The following is an 18,651-nucleotide window of genomic DNA, read 5'->3' as shown; positions in this document are numbered from 1 at the left end:
ACCTACTGCTGGCTCGTATATACGCGCGCACGCGTAGAACGTCACTTCCCGATATTTTCCTTTTGCTTTCAAAATGTCGACTCCCCGGAGACCACCACCTCCAATTCCTAGGCCAGGTAGTCGTCGAATGACTATTTTTTTCCCTGATCATCCATATATTTACTGTAATTTTATGTTCTTCTTCAGATCATGTGCAAGTTGTGAGGGCTTTGTTCAATTACACAGCCCAACAGGTATAAACAAATCTATTTAGATTTTGGAGACATGTCGTCGTGAGATGTTTTGGTGTTTTTCCAGCGAAAACGTCTTAAAATGCTTCTTCCATTTATCCTTTTGCAGCCAGACGAGATAAGTTTTGAAGAAGGGGACATTCTTTACATCATTGACCGGGTAAACTTGAAGTTTATAATGCAGTTAATATAACAAATAATATTACAATCAAGCTTAATTAATTAGGTTTACAGACCTTTCTGAGGTTTGTTTTGTGAAAAAATATGCAAGCTTTTTCTCGATTTTTAAACTAAATTGGTCAACAGGAAGGAAGTCGTGATTAAGCTTATGTAAACTTTACTATGACCGGGAAATTTTTTTGTCAATAAATCTTTGTTAACAGCAAACAGTCAAACATAAGCTATATCGAAGTCAATATTAGGATTTCTTGCTGCCGTACATACAATAACTCCACAATTTGCCGTCATGGAACCATTAAATTCTTTTTTGCTTGATCTTAAAAAGGAAGGGGTGTGTGCAATAAGACCTTAGCTAAGAAACTCCTGATCTTAAATAAAATTCTCCTTTTGGCCAACAAGCAAAGCACATACTAGGAGGAAAAAAGAATCATGCATTTTATCAATAGTCACTCCGGCCAAGTTAAAAAAAAGGTGCTTGTCTGGATTTCTAAAAAAGAGAGTGCGTGGCAATTATTTTGTTGTATCCCTTCCTTTTATAATTGAAAATTGAATACTTTATTTACAATTCAGTACCTTTACCCAGGGATAAGCTGGAGGTCTTTGATCAAATATAAATTTGATAAATGAAATGTCAGATAAGCAGAAATTTGGTTTATTTCGATACATGCATATGTTACTTTTAAACAATGTGACATATGATATATCTCAATGGGCAGGGAAAATTGAATGAATGCTTTGTTTTATGAAAAGTAAGGCCTGTTACCAAGGATTGAAGAATAACTGGTGTTCAAAGTAATGCTTGTTGGTTTTTCTTAGTTCCAACTTTTCCAATGACAAACAATTTTAAAAAAGAGGTAGCCCCCAAAAATATAATGAACCAGGTAGGGACGAGAAACATTTTTTTACTTGGCCTTAGGGATTCGTTCCAGGTACCTGTCCGATGCACTTGATTTTTGATTGTCTGTTATTAGATAGTTATAATAAATATTAATATTATTAATATTATTAATACTGCTTATTATTATAGAGTGGACCTTGGTGGAAAGCAAAAGTTGGGAGCAAGTCAGGACTTATTCCATCCAATTACGGTGAGTTGAGTGGTATGCCCTTAAAATATGGGTGGACCCTCCACCTTTTTGTGTGTGTGGGTGAAGGGCCCTCAGAAGTATGTGTAAAATGCTTTGGACCAAAAGAAGGTGGAATGGATTGTCTGGGTGAGTGTGGTCTTGAATGGGATGGTTAAGTTATAGCCTTTGCTACAGATGAAACTAAACTTTGGTTAAGTCCATCTGTGAAACACTGCTGAAATCCTTGTTCTGGGTTCCTACCTGGGTACCAGGATTTAAGGGATCAATCGAAGTTTCTAGTTAACTGACCACCTTCCCCTCCCCTATCCCAACATTTTGTCTTCAGCAAGAAGTAAGTGTTAATATTGACTTAGGGGAGGGGTAGGTGATCAGTTACCCAGAAACCTCAATTAATCCGATTTGAGTATGTGCCATGATTGACCTGTTAAAAAATAGCGTTGTTGCCAATCAAGATGAAAGGAAATTCGAAATGTCCTTCCAGTGATTTGTTGAGTCCAGAGGGGGTCCATAATAAGGATTTCGGCACTGCTACGCAGATGTTACTTATCAAGGTTAAATTACGTCTGCAAAGCAGGCTAGTTAAGTTATTGATAGTGACTGTCAGTCTTTGTGGTAGCCATCAGCACAGTCGAAGTGAATTATTTATATATGATCAAGGCTGTGCTCTAAGAAAAATTGTGGGGATTCAAATGTTTTGAGCCTGAGAAATCCAGGATGCCTAGTGTATGATTTTTTAATAAAAAATCTAGGATTATCTAGATGCCCAACAGCAAAAGTAAGGACCCAGGGGCCAGCTGTCTCTTCTAGAACATATCCCTGATCATCATTTGATGGTCTTAAACTCTGAATATTAATTTTATCAGATTGGTTAATCTTGATTTTATTGGTTGTCCATCAGTTTAACCATCAGGTCATGGATTGTAAAGACTCTCCAGTGTATTTTGATCTGTCTTTTGTCTTACAATCTTAATTATGAAAAATTCTTTATTTCCACACTTTTTGGGTAACTTGAATTTTCAGTAAAATCCAACTGGAAGGGATTGTGGCTTTTTTGAATGATGTAACATGTCCTGTTATAAAATGATATACATATCCTATTGTAGAACTAATCACAGGTTGTCTAGTAGATCATTCTCTTTTCCTAAATTATTATAACAGAGCAAAAACCCAGTTGTTATCAGATGGACCAGTGACTCTAACAAACTAACCAATCAATATTAATTCTGATTAATTTTAGTTGGTGAGCATACTGAATCAGTGGAAAATCCCTTGCATGAAGCAGCTAAAAGAGGTGGGAAACTAAAATCATATAATTTTAGAAACACCTGCAATTATCATCACAGTTTATTTAGTTGGTTGTTCTTGTCTTCATGATAGTAATATCATGAAAAAAATGGAGACTACAGAATTTTTCTTTGCGTAAAAACTCAAGCCTTCATTGATGGCACTTTTCCAAGAAGCACCCCTGAAAGTTTTCACGAACCTTATATTAACGTTGCCATTCATCCAGAAACGTGATTATCTGTAGACATTAAAAGTGCCGATAATTATTTAAATCTCACTAACAGACTCATGTTGGATGTCCAGTTCTTCTTGGACTTCTGCTTTCTGATAAAATATAGATATTGTCTCCTAGCTATTTTTTTTGTTTTGTCTTAGTTCTTTTTCTAGAGGATAGACCTGATAAGTAATTTCTCAAGGAAAAGGAAGAATGTACAGGAAGATTAATGTATTGATTTTCAAAGGCAGTCAGGTAGCTATTGAATGTTTGGGATAAGCAAGTAACTTGATAGTGTAGTTTATTTGCTGGATAGCATTAAAGTGAGTAATGTAGTGTTTCAGAAAATACCCTTACCCTCCCCACCCAGGGGAGAATTCTGGTTGATTCAACATCCCCTCCACACCTCCTCAATATTCTAATTTAACCTTATACTTGATTTCATTTTAAAATGTTTGGTTGTGGAAACCCTCCCCTGAAAGGTTTCCCTTATCTTCATGGGTGGGGATGGGTTGATGGACGTTTCCTGGTAAATGGACTTACAGTACTTGATAACTTGTCTTTTGTGTACATGTATATGTTTTTTTCCAGTGAGTAAAATTATAGAGAAATCTATGTTATGGTTTGCTCTTTACAGGAAACATAGGGTTCCTTAATGAATGTCTTCAAAACAAGGTAAATAATATTTCTTATCATTCTACTCCTAAGAATCAAGCAAAACTTTGGTGTGAATTATGAAATGAAGAATAAATTTAAAATAAAGCAGTGATCCACACTGTATATGCTTTAGCAGGACAAGGTGATTGTAGCTAAATAATTTTGCCTTTGATTGGAAAGGTGGGTGATGTAGCCAGGTTCCAATGTTTAACTAATTTTAATACTGATCCTTCAAGAAACCTTTGTTTCCTTCATATTTCAAAGTGTCCCTTTGCACTGCCTTGAAGAACATTGAGATTCTAAGAAAACAGAATGAAATGTCTCTCTCAAGACCAGTAATTATTTATGCCTTATTTGATGACTTGACAGGTGTCAGTCAATGGCCTTGACAAGTCTGGCTCCACCCCTCTTCACTGGGCAGCTCAAGGAGGTCATACAGGTAAGACAGTCAGTTTTGTGTTATTACCTTAAGTATATGCTGAGAAAACTGCCGACATATGGCGCTACTGCCGCTGGTTTCCCCACAAAATGATGCTTGAGCAACGATATCACTGCAGAAACGTGTCAATACCCAGATCTGGGTAGTGCTTCTGATTGGTTAAAGCAAATTTCTGTCATGGCAGAACCAATCAGAAGCACTACGCTGATCTAGGTAGTGACATGTCTTCAGTATGGAATTTCTGCAGGCGTTCCTCAGGCGTCATTTTTGCGGGGAAATCCGTGGTGGCTTTGCAAAATATTGGCTGTTTTCTCTGACTACTTTAGATGTAAGGTATCATAAATAAGCAATAAAATCTTCTGGAAAATTTTGCTGGCGATAATGCGGATAACTTTGATATAGTGTAAAATGTATTCATACATAGCCACAGTGTACAAGTCATGTATCTTTGGAGAATATGATAAGCATCATTATTGAGCTATTTTGAAAAAATAGCTCATATGTCAGTGGTGTGAGCGTATGTATCTTTGTGGCTTTGTATCTTTGTAACTTTGTATGTTCGGATGTTTGTTGCAAGAGCCAATAAGGTTGAAGGTACTATGAGTTGATGCTTAGGAACCAATAAGATCTTGCCATCTACTTAAAAATGATATTGCCAAAGGTCGAACAAGGGCACTTTAAGACCGCCATCTTGATTCTTCACAATTTTTTCGTCTTTTATTACGGCTACAGGTGTTTTGAAACATTATATTATATATCTTCATGATTCAAACGCTGTGTACAGTGATGCAGCTGTTTTTTAAGGGTTCATATTTTAGTGTGGATGCTACTTCAAGACATTTCTGACCGAATTCGGCTATCGCGAACGGTACCACGCGCGTATTTATGAGTTGTGTTTCACCTGCTTCAAGGTAGAGTATAAAAGATCATACATTTTCAAAGCTCTTCCAGTGAAGCAATAATTGATATTTAGATATGGACTTTAACTCGAAGGTATGCGGCCTACAAAATGTGGTTTTAGAAGTTTGAAAGGGATACTGCTTTATTGAGTGGAGTAACATGATATGAGCAGAAATATATTTCGGCAGTTTGATAATTTTCTTGGAAGTTAATAGATGTTAGGCTATCAATCTTGACATTACATGAAGCATAATTTAATTGCAGATGTTGTAAAGCCGAGGTGATTTCTTAAAATCGTTTGAGAAAATTTTGTAGTAAACAATTTGCGTTTTTTTAAAGGACGAATTGTAAAAGAGCCAAAGACCAACATCTTCACGTACAAATTGTGTGCATGAGTTATTTTTATAAGTCTGTTTACTCGATTACTGTGTGATAACTCGAATTCCCTCACGTACGAACCACGAAAGGGGGCAAAGTCCAACACTTTCACGTGCCAGTTGTGTGACTGTACATCTCATGCAGATTGGCTTTTCACAATAATAATAGTAACTTGAACGTACGTATGAAGACCTGTTTCGTTTTGTAACCAATGCCTTTTTAAAAAGGCTTTTGTCTTTTAAGAAGGAATAGCTTTTAAAACGTGAAGAAATAAATTGTCGGAGTTAAACACTGTTTCACTGAGTAGAATCGCACGTGAAAACCTCGTGAATTGTGACGATGCAACCATATACCACAATGATAAAAATCCTGGTATTTCATAACTACTCGAATTCAATGAGTCACATTTTGGCTTAAGAAACTCCAAGGAAACCTTAGAGTTGTCCTTCTAATCAACGTTTGTGAGTAGATATATATTTTACTTTAACAATTTGTTTAACTTGCACCAAATGTAACAGGGAAAGACAGAGGAAAGTGAATATATAGCATGAGGATCGACGCAGCTGAGCGTTTCGCGTTTTCGTTTATGTACGGCAATACTCAATTTCGCACAAAAACCCAGTCTACATTTAGGACGAAAAAGGTAGATTCATCACTCTTGGTAAGGTTACACTGAAGCAGTAAAGTTACACTGAAGCATTCAAAATAGCTCATGCACGTTTAACGTGCCTATGTTTAAAAACTGAGTCATTGGATGAGGCAATTCTAGAGCTCTGATTGGCTGAGCCATCATGGTATATGAGCCATTACACCGTGCTCTCCAAGTATGGTTCCTGTACGCATCTGCTCAAAATTGAAAACAAGCTGAAAATCGGTTGTTTTTACCAATAAAGTCAGGAAGAATTCTCAGTATTTTGTGGGCATTTTTAATAAAACAATATTCCGCTCGCGCTTGTTGGATATGAGATGATTATAGCCAACTTGGTACTATGCACCTTGTTGGCTATCTACCATCTCATATCCAATCCACCCTCATGGATTATTGTTAATTAAGATATCACAGCTCCTACTGTGATAATGGTGCGGTTCTCCTTAAGAGCATTTATTATTCATTCAAATATTTTTCTGTATCTGATTGGCTAAAATCCCATACTTCATCATAACCAGCTACTGTTGACCAAATTTGGAAGAATTTTGCGATGTGTGAAAAATGAGGTCAATTGTGCAGCATAATTGCTAGAAAACTGAACAGTTAGTTGAGAAGACTTGGGGATGAGGTTGAGTTACTTTGGTAGTGAGTATAAAATGGCGGAACATTTCACTCGTTTCACAAGGAAGAAATAGGTGAACTATTGGCTAAAAACATAGCAAGAACAGTGAGAAGACAACTTGGTGGATGATGTCTGCCATTTGGAGAATATTTGCAGTACTGAACAACCCTTTATCTCCTAAACTTACCAATAAATAGGCTTGTTTTTAAAGTTTGAGTTTTTAATTTTTTTTGAGAGAATGATAAAACAATAATTTGTTATTAATGAATTCGGCTTTCATATCAACTGAGGAATTATTGAGATCTGTATAACACCCTCCAAGATCTCCATCATTCTTCAGATGATACTCAGGCTGCCTCATCATTGTTAAATATCTATACTCAGTTTTCTTGACATCTTCACAACTACTTTCATCTACATTTTGATGACCTGTTATTGTCTTTTCTCACTGTAGAAACCTTCACTTATCATCTTTTTATTTTGCCAATATGAGAAATCCTGGTGCAAATCAATTTATTTCCTTAAATGGAGATTTTTAAATAGAAGAAAATTGCCCTAGATATTGTCCCTTAAATTTTCATGTACATGTGAGATTAGAAATACTAATCAGGGCTCGAAGTTAAGAAAATCTTCAGGTCGCCTTTTGGCGACAAACTGGAGAAACATAGTCGCCAGTTTGTATAATGTAAATGAAGCAGCACACAGTATCAGCCTGGCTTCTGATATTTAGCGCGCAGCCACGAATTTCAGGTAAACCCGCAAATCCCGTGAAATTCACAAAAATGTGCGAAATACCGCGAAATTCACGAGAAATCTTATCATATACTTGTCAATACAACATATTTGAAACTTATCTCGGCTATTGGGGCTGTTTATTCGCCGAAAACTTGCAAATTTACCTTGAAGCTTCATCACCACAATGTGTGAACAATGTTCCAAAATTACCAGGTGTAAATTATGTTGCGAAAAACTGGGCACTAGTCATAATGTTAAAAGCTTTGCCATTGGCTCATTTCTCGAGCGCTTTGGGCCTGGCGCACGCTACTGGTGTACACGGCTAAGAATCTCACATCGTTTGGCTCTTATGAACTTATTAAAACTCAGATCGCATCGATATTTGGCAAGAAGTTAAAGTTTATAAACAGCTTTTCATTGAATATTTTTTTTCTGGCTGTAAGACCAAAATAAAATTGAAATATGAAAAGTATTGCTCAAAATGGGACCATTTTTTGACAGCTCGCGTAACATTTACAGTCTAACCACGCATATTGTGGGATTTCTCTGTTTCTGTTAATGGTACTTTGGAAAAATTTCTCCGAAGAGGTCAGTGACTTATGAGTACTAACTGTATTAAAAATTACTGAACATAATGCCAAAACAACAAAGTTTAGGGCGTTTTCACAAAGATGTTCTGTCTACATACGATCTCTGTGCAGCGCGAACGTCAATTTCAAAGATTGGTTTTCATTGACTTTCTGTTGTTGTTAAGAGAAGAAATAATAATTTTTGGAATGCTCATAAGTTAAACCTTCCTTATAGACTAACTGTTAAGACTTCGGGAAACCCATTTTTACGCTAAGATCAAATATGTAAGGTTAGACAGCATTTTTTTAACGTGAAAATTTGTAAACCGTGCGTTGGACCGAAAATCGGATTCTAGATTGTGCTTTGGCATAAAGATTTTGTGCCTAAAATGTGCCTAAGATGTGCATAAAGTGTGCATTTTAGTTTTGAAAAACGTGCCTAAGCCGTGCCTAAGTTGTGCCCAAACTGTGCCTAATCTGTGCATAAGTTGTGCCAAAATATTGAGTCACTCGGAAAATCGTGTCCAGCCTATCGAGCTCCACAGCGAACGAAGGGCGCACGGCAATTATGTCAGTTTTGAGGTTTATAAAGTCTAGAAACACGGTCTGACGACCTTTTTATCCCCTAATAAGAAATAACATGACTCAGAATACGGTTAGAGACAGCAGGGGAAGCCCCGACAAACAGGAAAATGGAATCTTAAACAGGTTAGCGTATTTAAAGTAAGTGCTCAGCTCAATTACATTGTTGATATGCTAATTTCATCGATGTTAAAAAATTTCCAAGTAGGTTTCTTCTCCCCTTCTTAATGGAGCGTTTAGGTGGAACGAAACATTTGTTTTTTTCGGGAGGGAAGATTTGCATTCAAAAAAAGAATTTACTTGTGATATGACTTATAAAATGAAAACGAAAAAACTGATTGCACGCCGATGAGTTTTGAAGCAAAATAAATGGCACGTCTCATCGATTATTATACGATTAAAGCTTAATTTGCTAACAGAGCCAGAAAACAAAAACAAACAAGCAGCTTGAATTATTTTACTACTAAGTGTAAATCCTACTTTTTTAGTTAGAGAAATATTTTTAAAAAGCAGCCGCATTTTGTATTTAAAAAACAACACGCGTTGGCATGAAGGTTTCAAATTACCACTTTGTACTTTTCATGTTGTTATTAAAAATTCAGGCCAATTTTACCGCGATCGCAAAATGTATTATTTTTCTACGACTTTTATTGGCTATTTTTGTGCCTTACTTCTTTAGCTTTGTTTTTGTTATTATGGCTTCGACTTTCTTTCACGATTTCTTTTAGAGACGAAAGAAAGCGAGTCTATAAAATTGCATGGCAATTGAAAAGGTTCAGACCGCATACATCGCGTGTGTAAACATGGACTGTCGAAGAATACTTTAATTTTTCAGACTTTCGGCGCGGCTCAAAACTTACACTTCCAATACTTCTAACTGTATCGTGTTTGATCTGAATTATTTTTGTAATTCGTACCAAGTTTGTTCTTTTTTGCAAGTCGGGTTACAAAGATTTTCAAAAAAGTGCCCAGCGTTGAGTATTTGTGCCTAAACCGTGCCTAAACCGTGCCAAAACTGTGCCCAAACTGTGCCTAAAATGTGCCTTAGCAATATTTAAAACGTGCCTTAACTGTGCCTAAAGTGTGCCTAATCTGTGCCTTTGCATGATTTTTTCCCGTGCTTTGGCACAAAAACCGTGCCTTTTCTTGTGCGCGAATCGTGCATAAGGCACGGTGTTACGCTCGTGTACACCCAGGGCGGATATAGGTTGGGCGGTGAAACGAGCGCGTCCTAGCAAAAAGGTGTGATGCAGTGGACTGGGTCTCTGCTTAGAAATGTCGCTTGTTTTCGACTTCGGTCAGCGCTTGTGATGTGGTTTGTACATTAGATACTGCCGCTGTCACTGAATTATGGCAGCTTGATTTATTTTCTTGCACTTCTTCCTCGTTCCTTTGTGCTGGTACTCTGTCTCCGAGAGGCAAATGTTGCTATTTTTTGCGGGAGGTTTAGTTGGAGTAGACAAACATCTCTTTCAAAGGGTTTCTTTTATTACTTCCATGACTCTACCACTGAATTATATTTTCGTTCTGCTACTCGCCAATGTCGATGTTATTTCAAAACAAAAACGACTAAGTACTGTCTAAAACACGAAGGAAAATCTCATCCATGTCATCCAAGGCAAAACTAAATGACAGCAGATCTTGTTTCATAACTAGATGACGTGTATTTTTTAAATGCGTGCAGCTCGTGCAAGGTGAAATTATGCTAATTTCAATCACCATCATCCTTCTTTTTAATTTTGAAAAAAACATCTCATACGTCTTTCTGTTTGTTAGAAACTTCAAAATTAGTTTCCCCTCAGTTTTTACTGTTTACCTTGTTTAGTTTTAGAGAGAAAAACTGAGAAAAAACCTTACAACAAACCTCAATAAATTTTGTTTACATGCGGTTGCCGGATTTGCAACGCATTGCGCGAATCGCCATGGCGCGTTGCACCCGAGAAGCAAAGTTTGAAGAAGTACAACGCCACTATATCAATATATATCAATCTAATTTTCTGTTATGTTATATAAAATTTATCCCCCTTTAACATATGTAAAAATTGAGGTTAAGAAGTGTTAAGCTTTTGCAAACGAAACGGCAAAAGACGATTAGGTGATATTAAGTGGAAGGAGGAGGTATTCAACACTTTCAAATTAAACACAAATTTTGGCATTATACGACCAACAAGTTTGACTTCTAGACGTACAGACACAAACATATGAAACTGTTTATTGATATTGTTATGAAACGAATTTATCTATTTAACATTGTAGCCTGAAATTACCGAAAGAAAATAGGATTTCCGGTTTGCAAAAAGGAAAATTTCACCGGCCTTCAAGCGCACCGGAAGCGCGGAAAGAGCGCTCGTGCCAGTCCTACTCCGCATCACACATTAAATGAAGAGCGGAGCGCTCGTTTCACCGCCCAACCTTTATCCGCCCTGTGTACACCAGTAGCGTGCGCCAAGCCTTTGTTGTTAGAATATGTTAGATTATCTCTGTTAAAAACATTAAACACGCTCGTCAAATCAGCGCAAAATCAATTGATTTCTAGGTAAATTTGCCCAGAAAATTCCCACAAAATCGGCTATTTTTACCGATTGTTTTTCAGCGAAGTTAGCCGCGAAAATTTTTGAGAAATCTGTCTCTGAAAATCCCATGAAATTTTACTTGCGTGACCTATCAGAAGCCCTGTATTATAGTGCGATATATCAGATTTGATTGTCTGAATGTATCGCGGACAGAAGTCGGTATAAATTTGGAGATAAACTGGCTTTGTTTATGCGATTTGGCACATTTTGTATGACGAAAGCAAAGCAAGAAAAGATGAAATGTTTGTTTTAACTTTACCCTTTTAATTTAAATCTATATCATAGAGAAATCTGGTCACCAAAGTGGTGACTAAACCAGAATTTTTAGTCGCCAAGGAGAAAATGCTAGTCGCATTGGCGACCATATCTGAGTCGCAATTTCGAGCCCTGCTAATAAAAAAGAGTATTTGTTAGTATAGGTCACTCATCAAATGGATTGCAATATTGCAACTAGATGCACATGCGTGAAGCTGAGAACCATTTTGAGCCCCCTTAATTTAGTCCAACTTAAGTGTACAAAAATCTATACCTTTGAATAAAATATAGGCAAAACATATCTGAGGTTTGAACACCAACTGATCTTTTTAGTACTGTATTAATGAAAAAAATGTATTGTATTTATTGTGTTTAGAATGTGTAAAGGTCTTACTTGCACAACCAAGAATACAGATTTCAGTTCAGGTAAGGTTAGCCAAACAGGCACATTGGATTCACACTTTTCCCCTCATGGTTTTTGAAAATTTGATGAAGAACCAACCGACATTTTTTCTCCCTCTGTGACTAATCTTATTAAGTCTTTTAGAGTTGAAAGAAAATGTATTTGCAATTCACTGGAAGAGCAGAAGCCAGTTATCAACAGTCGCATCATTTTCAACAGAGGTCCTAGAAATTTGTAATAATTTAGTATGTGTTTTGTGTTTCTTATTGTAGAATAAACTTGGAGATACCCCATTACATTCTGCTTCATGGAAAAGCCATCCAGACATTGTAGAATTACTACTAGAGCGAGGTAAAGTTTTATATTTTTCTGTTTTTGCAAATAAAATTAGCAGAAGATGATATTTCTGTGAGGATCACTAGGGCAGACGTAGGGGTGGTTTGGATGGTTCGTTCGAACCCCCTAGACTGAAATGAAAACGTTAAAACATGAGCAGTTTCTCACATAAAACCTTGGTGAATGTACTGACAAATGCTAACAAACCTCGATATACATGTAATCTTTTTAAAAAAAGACTGTGATAACATTGCTGGAGGAGAGTCTTTTCGTGGTTTTAAATGCCTTGTTGATACACTTTTTGAGTAATTTTTAAAGTGCATAGACAATTCAAATTTACTGTCCTTTAAAGGGGCTGTGTCACGGCAGTCCAGTTCATTTTGTTTAATTTTTCCAATTACTCGCCCTCAATGGGTATGGAGCTTAAAGTAAGCAAAGAAATTACATGTAAATGACAAAATCAGAGATCCGTGACAAACAAATATGTCTCCTGAGCATTACTTTGGAAGTTGCAAGCAGCAGGGATCTTTGAAAAGCTGTTAGGCTGAACAGTTTTCAAAAACCCTAATTTCAATCTGTTTCAATCTTCTTCAGTTTTGCCCATCCGTGGCATCTGCTGTTTCTGTTATGTTATTTTAACCTTCCCTTAAAGTTTTGAGCGGTTATTTATATGTTTCTCTTAATTTAACGGGCATTTTGTAATTTCCTAATTTGGCTGAATTTCATAACACAGCTCCTTTAACCCGGTGGACATACATGCAAATTCTTTCCCCCACTGTGGTAGAATGACTAACGACAGAGGTAGTTTAAAGGGGTGAAACAACCTACAATTATCCCTTAAAACTATGGAAATCACCTGTCTGATGACCTACATGTAAATTTAAAAATTTTCTGAAGGAGCGTGCCCCAGGACCCCACTAGCTTGGTCTGTCTTTGGCAGACATTTACCCGAACCCTCCACTAAATCCTGGATTTGCCCCAGGATTACGAGGCTTTTACATGTATGGTATAATCGATGTGAACAAATAGTGGTTAAAATTTTGTCAGCTTCTTAACCCTTGTTTACTTTGCAGGAGCAAGAACAGATATTCGAAACAATGAAAATCAGACGCCCAGTGATCTTGCTCGAGACCCTGATGTTGGTAGACTATTAAGAGGAGCTGTAGGTGGGTGAATTGGTTGAAAATCGTAAGATGGTAAATGCCATGTTCTAGCAGGGTTTTCATTAAGAATACTAGTAGCAGGAGAAAGGTGTAACATTACAGGAGAATATTTTGAAAGAGGCTCCACATCTGAGTAAAAATAGTTGTAAGCTATGGAACATTAGCCAGAGAATTCAGCATAGTAAACGGAGAATTCCCCGATCTCCGATGCCTAATGAACACCCTGTTCTAGATATAATAAGCCTTTCAGCCTCTGGTGCCTTTGGGTAACAAGGAAATCTTACATTTGCACAGAGCTTTAAGGCTGTGTGGCCTTGATTTATCATTCTTACACAGTTTGGGTGTCATTGAACTATGATTCTAAGGACAACCTTTGTGAATAATCTCTTGATGTTTATTTTTATCCTTGGTTTAAATTTACATTTTCCTTTGTTTCCTGGAAATAAATTGATTACCATGCTTTACTGCTTTACTTTATCCAAAAACGAAGTAAAATAAGATTTAAACGTTATAGCAAGACCACAAGCAAGCAATTGAGAAAAAAAAAAGCAATTGAGCACAAAGTGACTAATCATCGTGTGCTACAGCTACACCTGGAGAGTGCCCAAAGTCTGAGTCAATGGACAAGATGATACGGTGTATGTTTAATTTGTAACCCTAACTTTCCGTCATAACAGACAAGACATAAAAAACTTGTAACTTCTATCCAAACAAAATTTCAATATCGAATGAAACACCTATGTATAAAACCCTAGACAAAGGAAACAATAGTACACTTACTTTACTGAGCTAAGAGTCTAAAGTACAATACATATAAAACTTTACAGTAAAAGCGAAGTCCAAGAGGCACATTCCTTTAACTGTATTTTACAACCAAGGGCAAAAAATTTCTTGAACCATGACATTAATCCATGCCTTCAGTCAAATAATGTAATAAACATACTACTCTGACTGCAAGTAATTTTTTTCCTCTTTTAGAAGCTCCTGGGGCTGATGATTATGGGGAAGAAGAAGACTCGGATTGAAGAAATAAATTTTATACGACAGTAAATTTTGTAATTGTTTAGAAGTAATTTTGTAGGTTGAACTGATGGAAGTGGTGCCTGCTTATAAAAACCTGTTGTAATAAGCTGCCCTCATATTGTTTCATCCCACTCAGCAAACAAACATTGGCTGTGGCTGCACTTGGCAAGTTAACCGGATTAGTTTTTGAAAAACCCAGTGAAAAATTTTTCAGAAAGTAATCTGGTTAAAAGTGTTTAAGTGGGTTAATTTGTTTTTCAACTGCCAAACTCAATTTAGACTTTCAAAAAGTCACTCAATGTTGCACGGTTGCTTGGGTTGCTCATACCGCTCCCCTATGAATGACTGAAAAAATTTGACCGGGCCGTATTACTGGTAAAAGAGGCCCACTTCTAAAAAGTCTTAACTCAATTGTGTTGAGAAAGAAAAGCTGAACTTGGAGTGGAAGAAGTAATTTTCAAAACTGTTTTGCTTGCATGCATGGTAAAACCAAAATTTGGACCATTCTCACGCATAGGTGGAGATGATTGAGTAACTGATAACGTTAACCTGCGTTAAACTACCGGGCAAGGTGGTTTAAAACAGACAAATCTGGTTAAGAAAAATTTTTCTTTCTTGATTTGCATAACCTGGTTAGAACTAGGATAAGACTGTAGAGTACCTGGCCGTACTCGCAGTTTTTTTTGAACAAGTTAACTTTAATTTGTTAATTGGAAATAACTTGGTTGAGTCCAATGGTGTGGCTGCAGCTATTATATTAACCAATTACCAAGGTGTAGTATTGCATTGAGTTGATCTCAAGGATGAAGTTGTTGAAAAGGTCAGTAATTTTTTTTGTTTACTGTAGAGGGATTCAGTGGCTCTCATATTGAAGGGCTAGCCCTGAATTGGACTTGCCTGTTTAAATGGGTGGCATAGATTATATTTTTTGGCTGAAAATTAAATTCGGTTAAGAAATAACACAGGTTATAATTATGTAAAAAATCTTAACTTGAATTTGATTGTGACACTATCCAACATTTTCCTTATTAGCTGAGTTCATAAATTAAACCATTTTGTCATACTATTTTTTTTATTTTGCCAATGTACACCACTGATATTTTTTTGTTTGTTTGACTTACTTATACATGTGTGTTAAATTGTTCTTACACATTTAAAATCTTATCTTTTTTCTACTCTGTACACTAAAACAAAACTGACTCCCTTTCCACTAATAGCTGGTGTCAGTTTTGAAATTATTGTTATCCTGTTCGCCACAAGAACGGTGTTTGGCTAGATCTTTCTTTTCCCTTGTCCTCTGATTTTTTTGGTTTCAATTGTTTACTTTTGCCCTTAGTTTTGCGAATTAACCCTAGTTTATAAAAATGCAGTTGAAGCTCTCGTAAGGGACCACCTCGGAAACTCGAAAGAAGTGGTCATAACTAGAGCTAGTCACTTATGAAAATGAGCTCTTGTATGTGGTTGACTGCATGGTAAAACCTGTACAATAGAAGGTGGTCGCTTACGAGAGTTTCAGAAACTCATAAATAATTCACAAAGAAAACACAAAAGGAAGTTAATGTTTAATAACTGTCTTTATACCTGACTTAGATACAGCTAAACTTTATGTCCATTTTTTCAGACCAAAATAACCCCATATCTAAATATTAGTGCAAGAGAGAGTTGATCTACATCAGAAGGTTTTGAAGCTGTTCAATAAACTCACAGTTTGTGTTTTATTGACTCTGAGTGGTCACTTACGAGAGCTTAAAAACAAAGGAAAAGTTCACTTGGATAATCCTAAAAGTAGTCACAGTCACTTACAAGAGCTTTTCAGTACAGAGTTTAAGTCAGTTAAAATGGGGTTTCACAAAGGTGGTCGTAACTAGAGCTGGTCGCTTACGAGAGTCGTCAAAAGGAGAGATATGAATCTATTATCCATAATCAATTTTCACTCTTTACTTGACCTTCTCAGATTTTGCTGACTTGTCCGATATGTAATATATTGCTGACTATTCATCAATATCCCTAGTAGTAGGAATATAAATTTTGATTTGAAGATTGCCTAGCACTGTTGTTAATCTGATCATGATATGCCTTGGAAAATTAGAACAGCTGTCTTTGTCTCCATCCATCTCATAAATTTTGTGATGTCATCATTTGGAAAATTCTGGGAAAGTAGCAAAACAGTTAAATCCCCGATTGTTTGGGATTTTCCTGACATACAAAAACTAGGCTTTATTTTTACAGTAAGGTTACTTGGTGTGTGAAACTATTGGGCAAGGAGACTTGTCTTTTTCAAGGAGACAACCCCCATGTGCAAGCACTTCTCATAAGTAACCTGAGATCAGGCTCTATTTTCGTTTCGCTTTGTAAACAACATTCAAAGAGAGAATGTATGAGAACTGCTAAAATTGGGCCTCATCTCAGGTTACTCATAAGAGAAGTATATTTATACTTGACTTTAGTCTGCGTAGCAAGCGTGTGCATGCAGTTTCGGAGAAAAGAACAAGAATTGAGAGCCAATTAATGTGGCCAAAACCGAAAATCCCGTTTCTCGGTCTTTCTTTGCTCTGAAACCAAACGAAAACTCTTGCCACGTAGGCTAACTTAACTTAGAAATAATTGCAAAAATTAAATTACCTTCCAAAAATGAGATGAATCAGGGGCTTTTTCAGGAAGAAACCCTGTTTGTCGATTCTCGTAAGTGACCACCTCCCATAAGTGACTGCTAAATCTTCGCATTAATTTTTGAGTAGTCACTCATGGCAGGTTCGATGGTAAGTGAAGTATGGAACGTAGCAAAAAGTGTGAAAGTCTATTGCTACACTTTAACAGACACAACAATAGTATTTTTACATCACATTGTTTTTCTGGTAAATAGAATTTTAAGTTTACAATGTAGGATCCAAAAAATTACTTTAATAATTATTACTGATAGACACATTTTTTCCCCTAAAAGTATTGTTCTGATACTGTATTTTCTAAATATCAAGGCTTGGACAACATTACTTTATCATTTGCTTCACATATATATGATGTTGATGAACTAATCTAAATAGTAATATTTGTAATAATAATAATACTGATAACTTATTATTATTATTATTATTATTATTATTATTATTATTATTATTATTATTATCATCATCATTACATTAAAAGCAGTTCAAAAGGGGTTAGTATTTGAGGAAATATAGTAATTCTTTTTTACAAATAAACAAACATTTTGGATGGAGGTTTCCATAGATACATGTACATGCACAAGACTGCATTACACTTAATGGTCTGTGTTACTATTAAGTTTATAATAAAAACTCTGTGAAAAATCTTATGTTGTTTTAATTCTTTTTTTTTCTTGGTGTTAATTGTTGACCATTGTGTAGGAAAAAAACCAGATCAACAGTATTGGAAAGTAAATTATGCCCTTAGGACCAATGATGTTTTCTATTTATTTGGCCAAGAGCCCAGTTCAAACATTTTTGCAAATAAGTACAACCTGCTGTTGATTCAGGGTAGTTGTTATGTTGTTTTTTTGAAGGTAGACAAAAAAAGACTAGAGTGTTTATAGCAAAAAAATGTTGAAATAAACTTGTTCTTAAGGTTTCCTTCCTGTGATGAGTCTTGATAATTCCATTTCTTCAAATTCTTGGTAATAACATTAATATTAATAATAACAACAACAGTGCGCTTCTAAAAAACGTTTACCGATAGCATGGGATAATTGAATGATGCCATTCTTAGGGTTCCAAATTTCATTCAAATACTAAATTTCCTTCTCTTTTCATCTATTCACATCACGCTTGTTTTCTGGCGCCTTCCTTCTTTGTCAACTTTGGCTCCCTGTAAAACAGCAATTGGAGTTACAAGAGAAGTCTGTGTTTGCCCAAGCGGAGGTAGAAAGGGAGATTGTTTTGGAAGCGAGCTCTTCCCAAAGGTCATTTTATCTGACAAATATTCCCCACGGGACTCCACGACTTGTTTTCTCTCCAAGGCTTTCAGCCTTTTATTAATATCCAAAGCATCTTGCAGTAGTTCGTCTAACTGTTCTTCTGTCAAATCATCCAAGTTCTCCATAAGGTTTCCACAGTTTATGTCTAATCCACCGCGTGTGTCTTTCTTTCCAGCTGTGCGATCAAATATCGGCTTTTCGGAACCATGCAAAAACGGGTCACCCTTCATACTTCCTTTTTCGGACGAAAACAAAGGACTATCTTTTGAAGAAGAGGCCATGCCTTTAGAATAACATCAATTTTTATCGACCATAAAACGCGTTGGTAAATGTCCGTTCAAATTCTCGTGAGCCTTAGTCAAACAAACTTTTCAATGTTTACAATAACTTCAGTAAATTCACGCGACCCTTCGCTTTTGTTTGCGAAAGCCTTGGTTACA

The 18,651-nt window shown here is 36.3% G+C and overlaps 1 protein-coding gene across 1 annotated transcript; it reads left to right on the top strand.

Moving 5' to 3' along the window:
* Positions 1–24: 24 nt before the first annotated feature.
* Positions 25–17,591, top strand: LOC140936379 (osteoclast-stimulating factor 1-like). The gene is made up of 11 exons (XM_073385842.1): positions 25–116; positions 187–233; positions 340–390; positions 1,438–1,498; positions 2,736–2,789; positions 3,634–3,671; positions 4,023–4,092; positions 11,732–11,781; positions 12,031–12,109; positions 13,168–13,260; positions 14,236–17,591. The coding sequence occupies exons 1-11, from the start codon at positions 74–76 to the stop codon at positions 14,280–14,282; spliced, it is 633 nt and encodes a 210-aa protein (XP_073241943.1). The 5' UTR covers positions 25–73; the 3' UTR covers positions 14,283–17,591.
* The last annotated feature ends 1,060 nt before the right edge of the window (positions 17,592–18,651 follow it).

This window comes from Porites lutea, chromosome 5, assembly GCF_958299795.1.
Source record: "Porites lutea chromosome 5, jaPorLute2.1, whole genome shotgun sequence".
NCBI lineage: Eukaryota > Metazoa > Cnidaria > Anthozoa > Scleractinia > Poritidae > Porites > Porites lutea.
The sequence above is the reverse complement of the archived record's forward strand: the minus strand, read 5'-3'. Positions and strand labels throughout refer to the sequence as shown.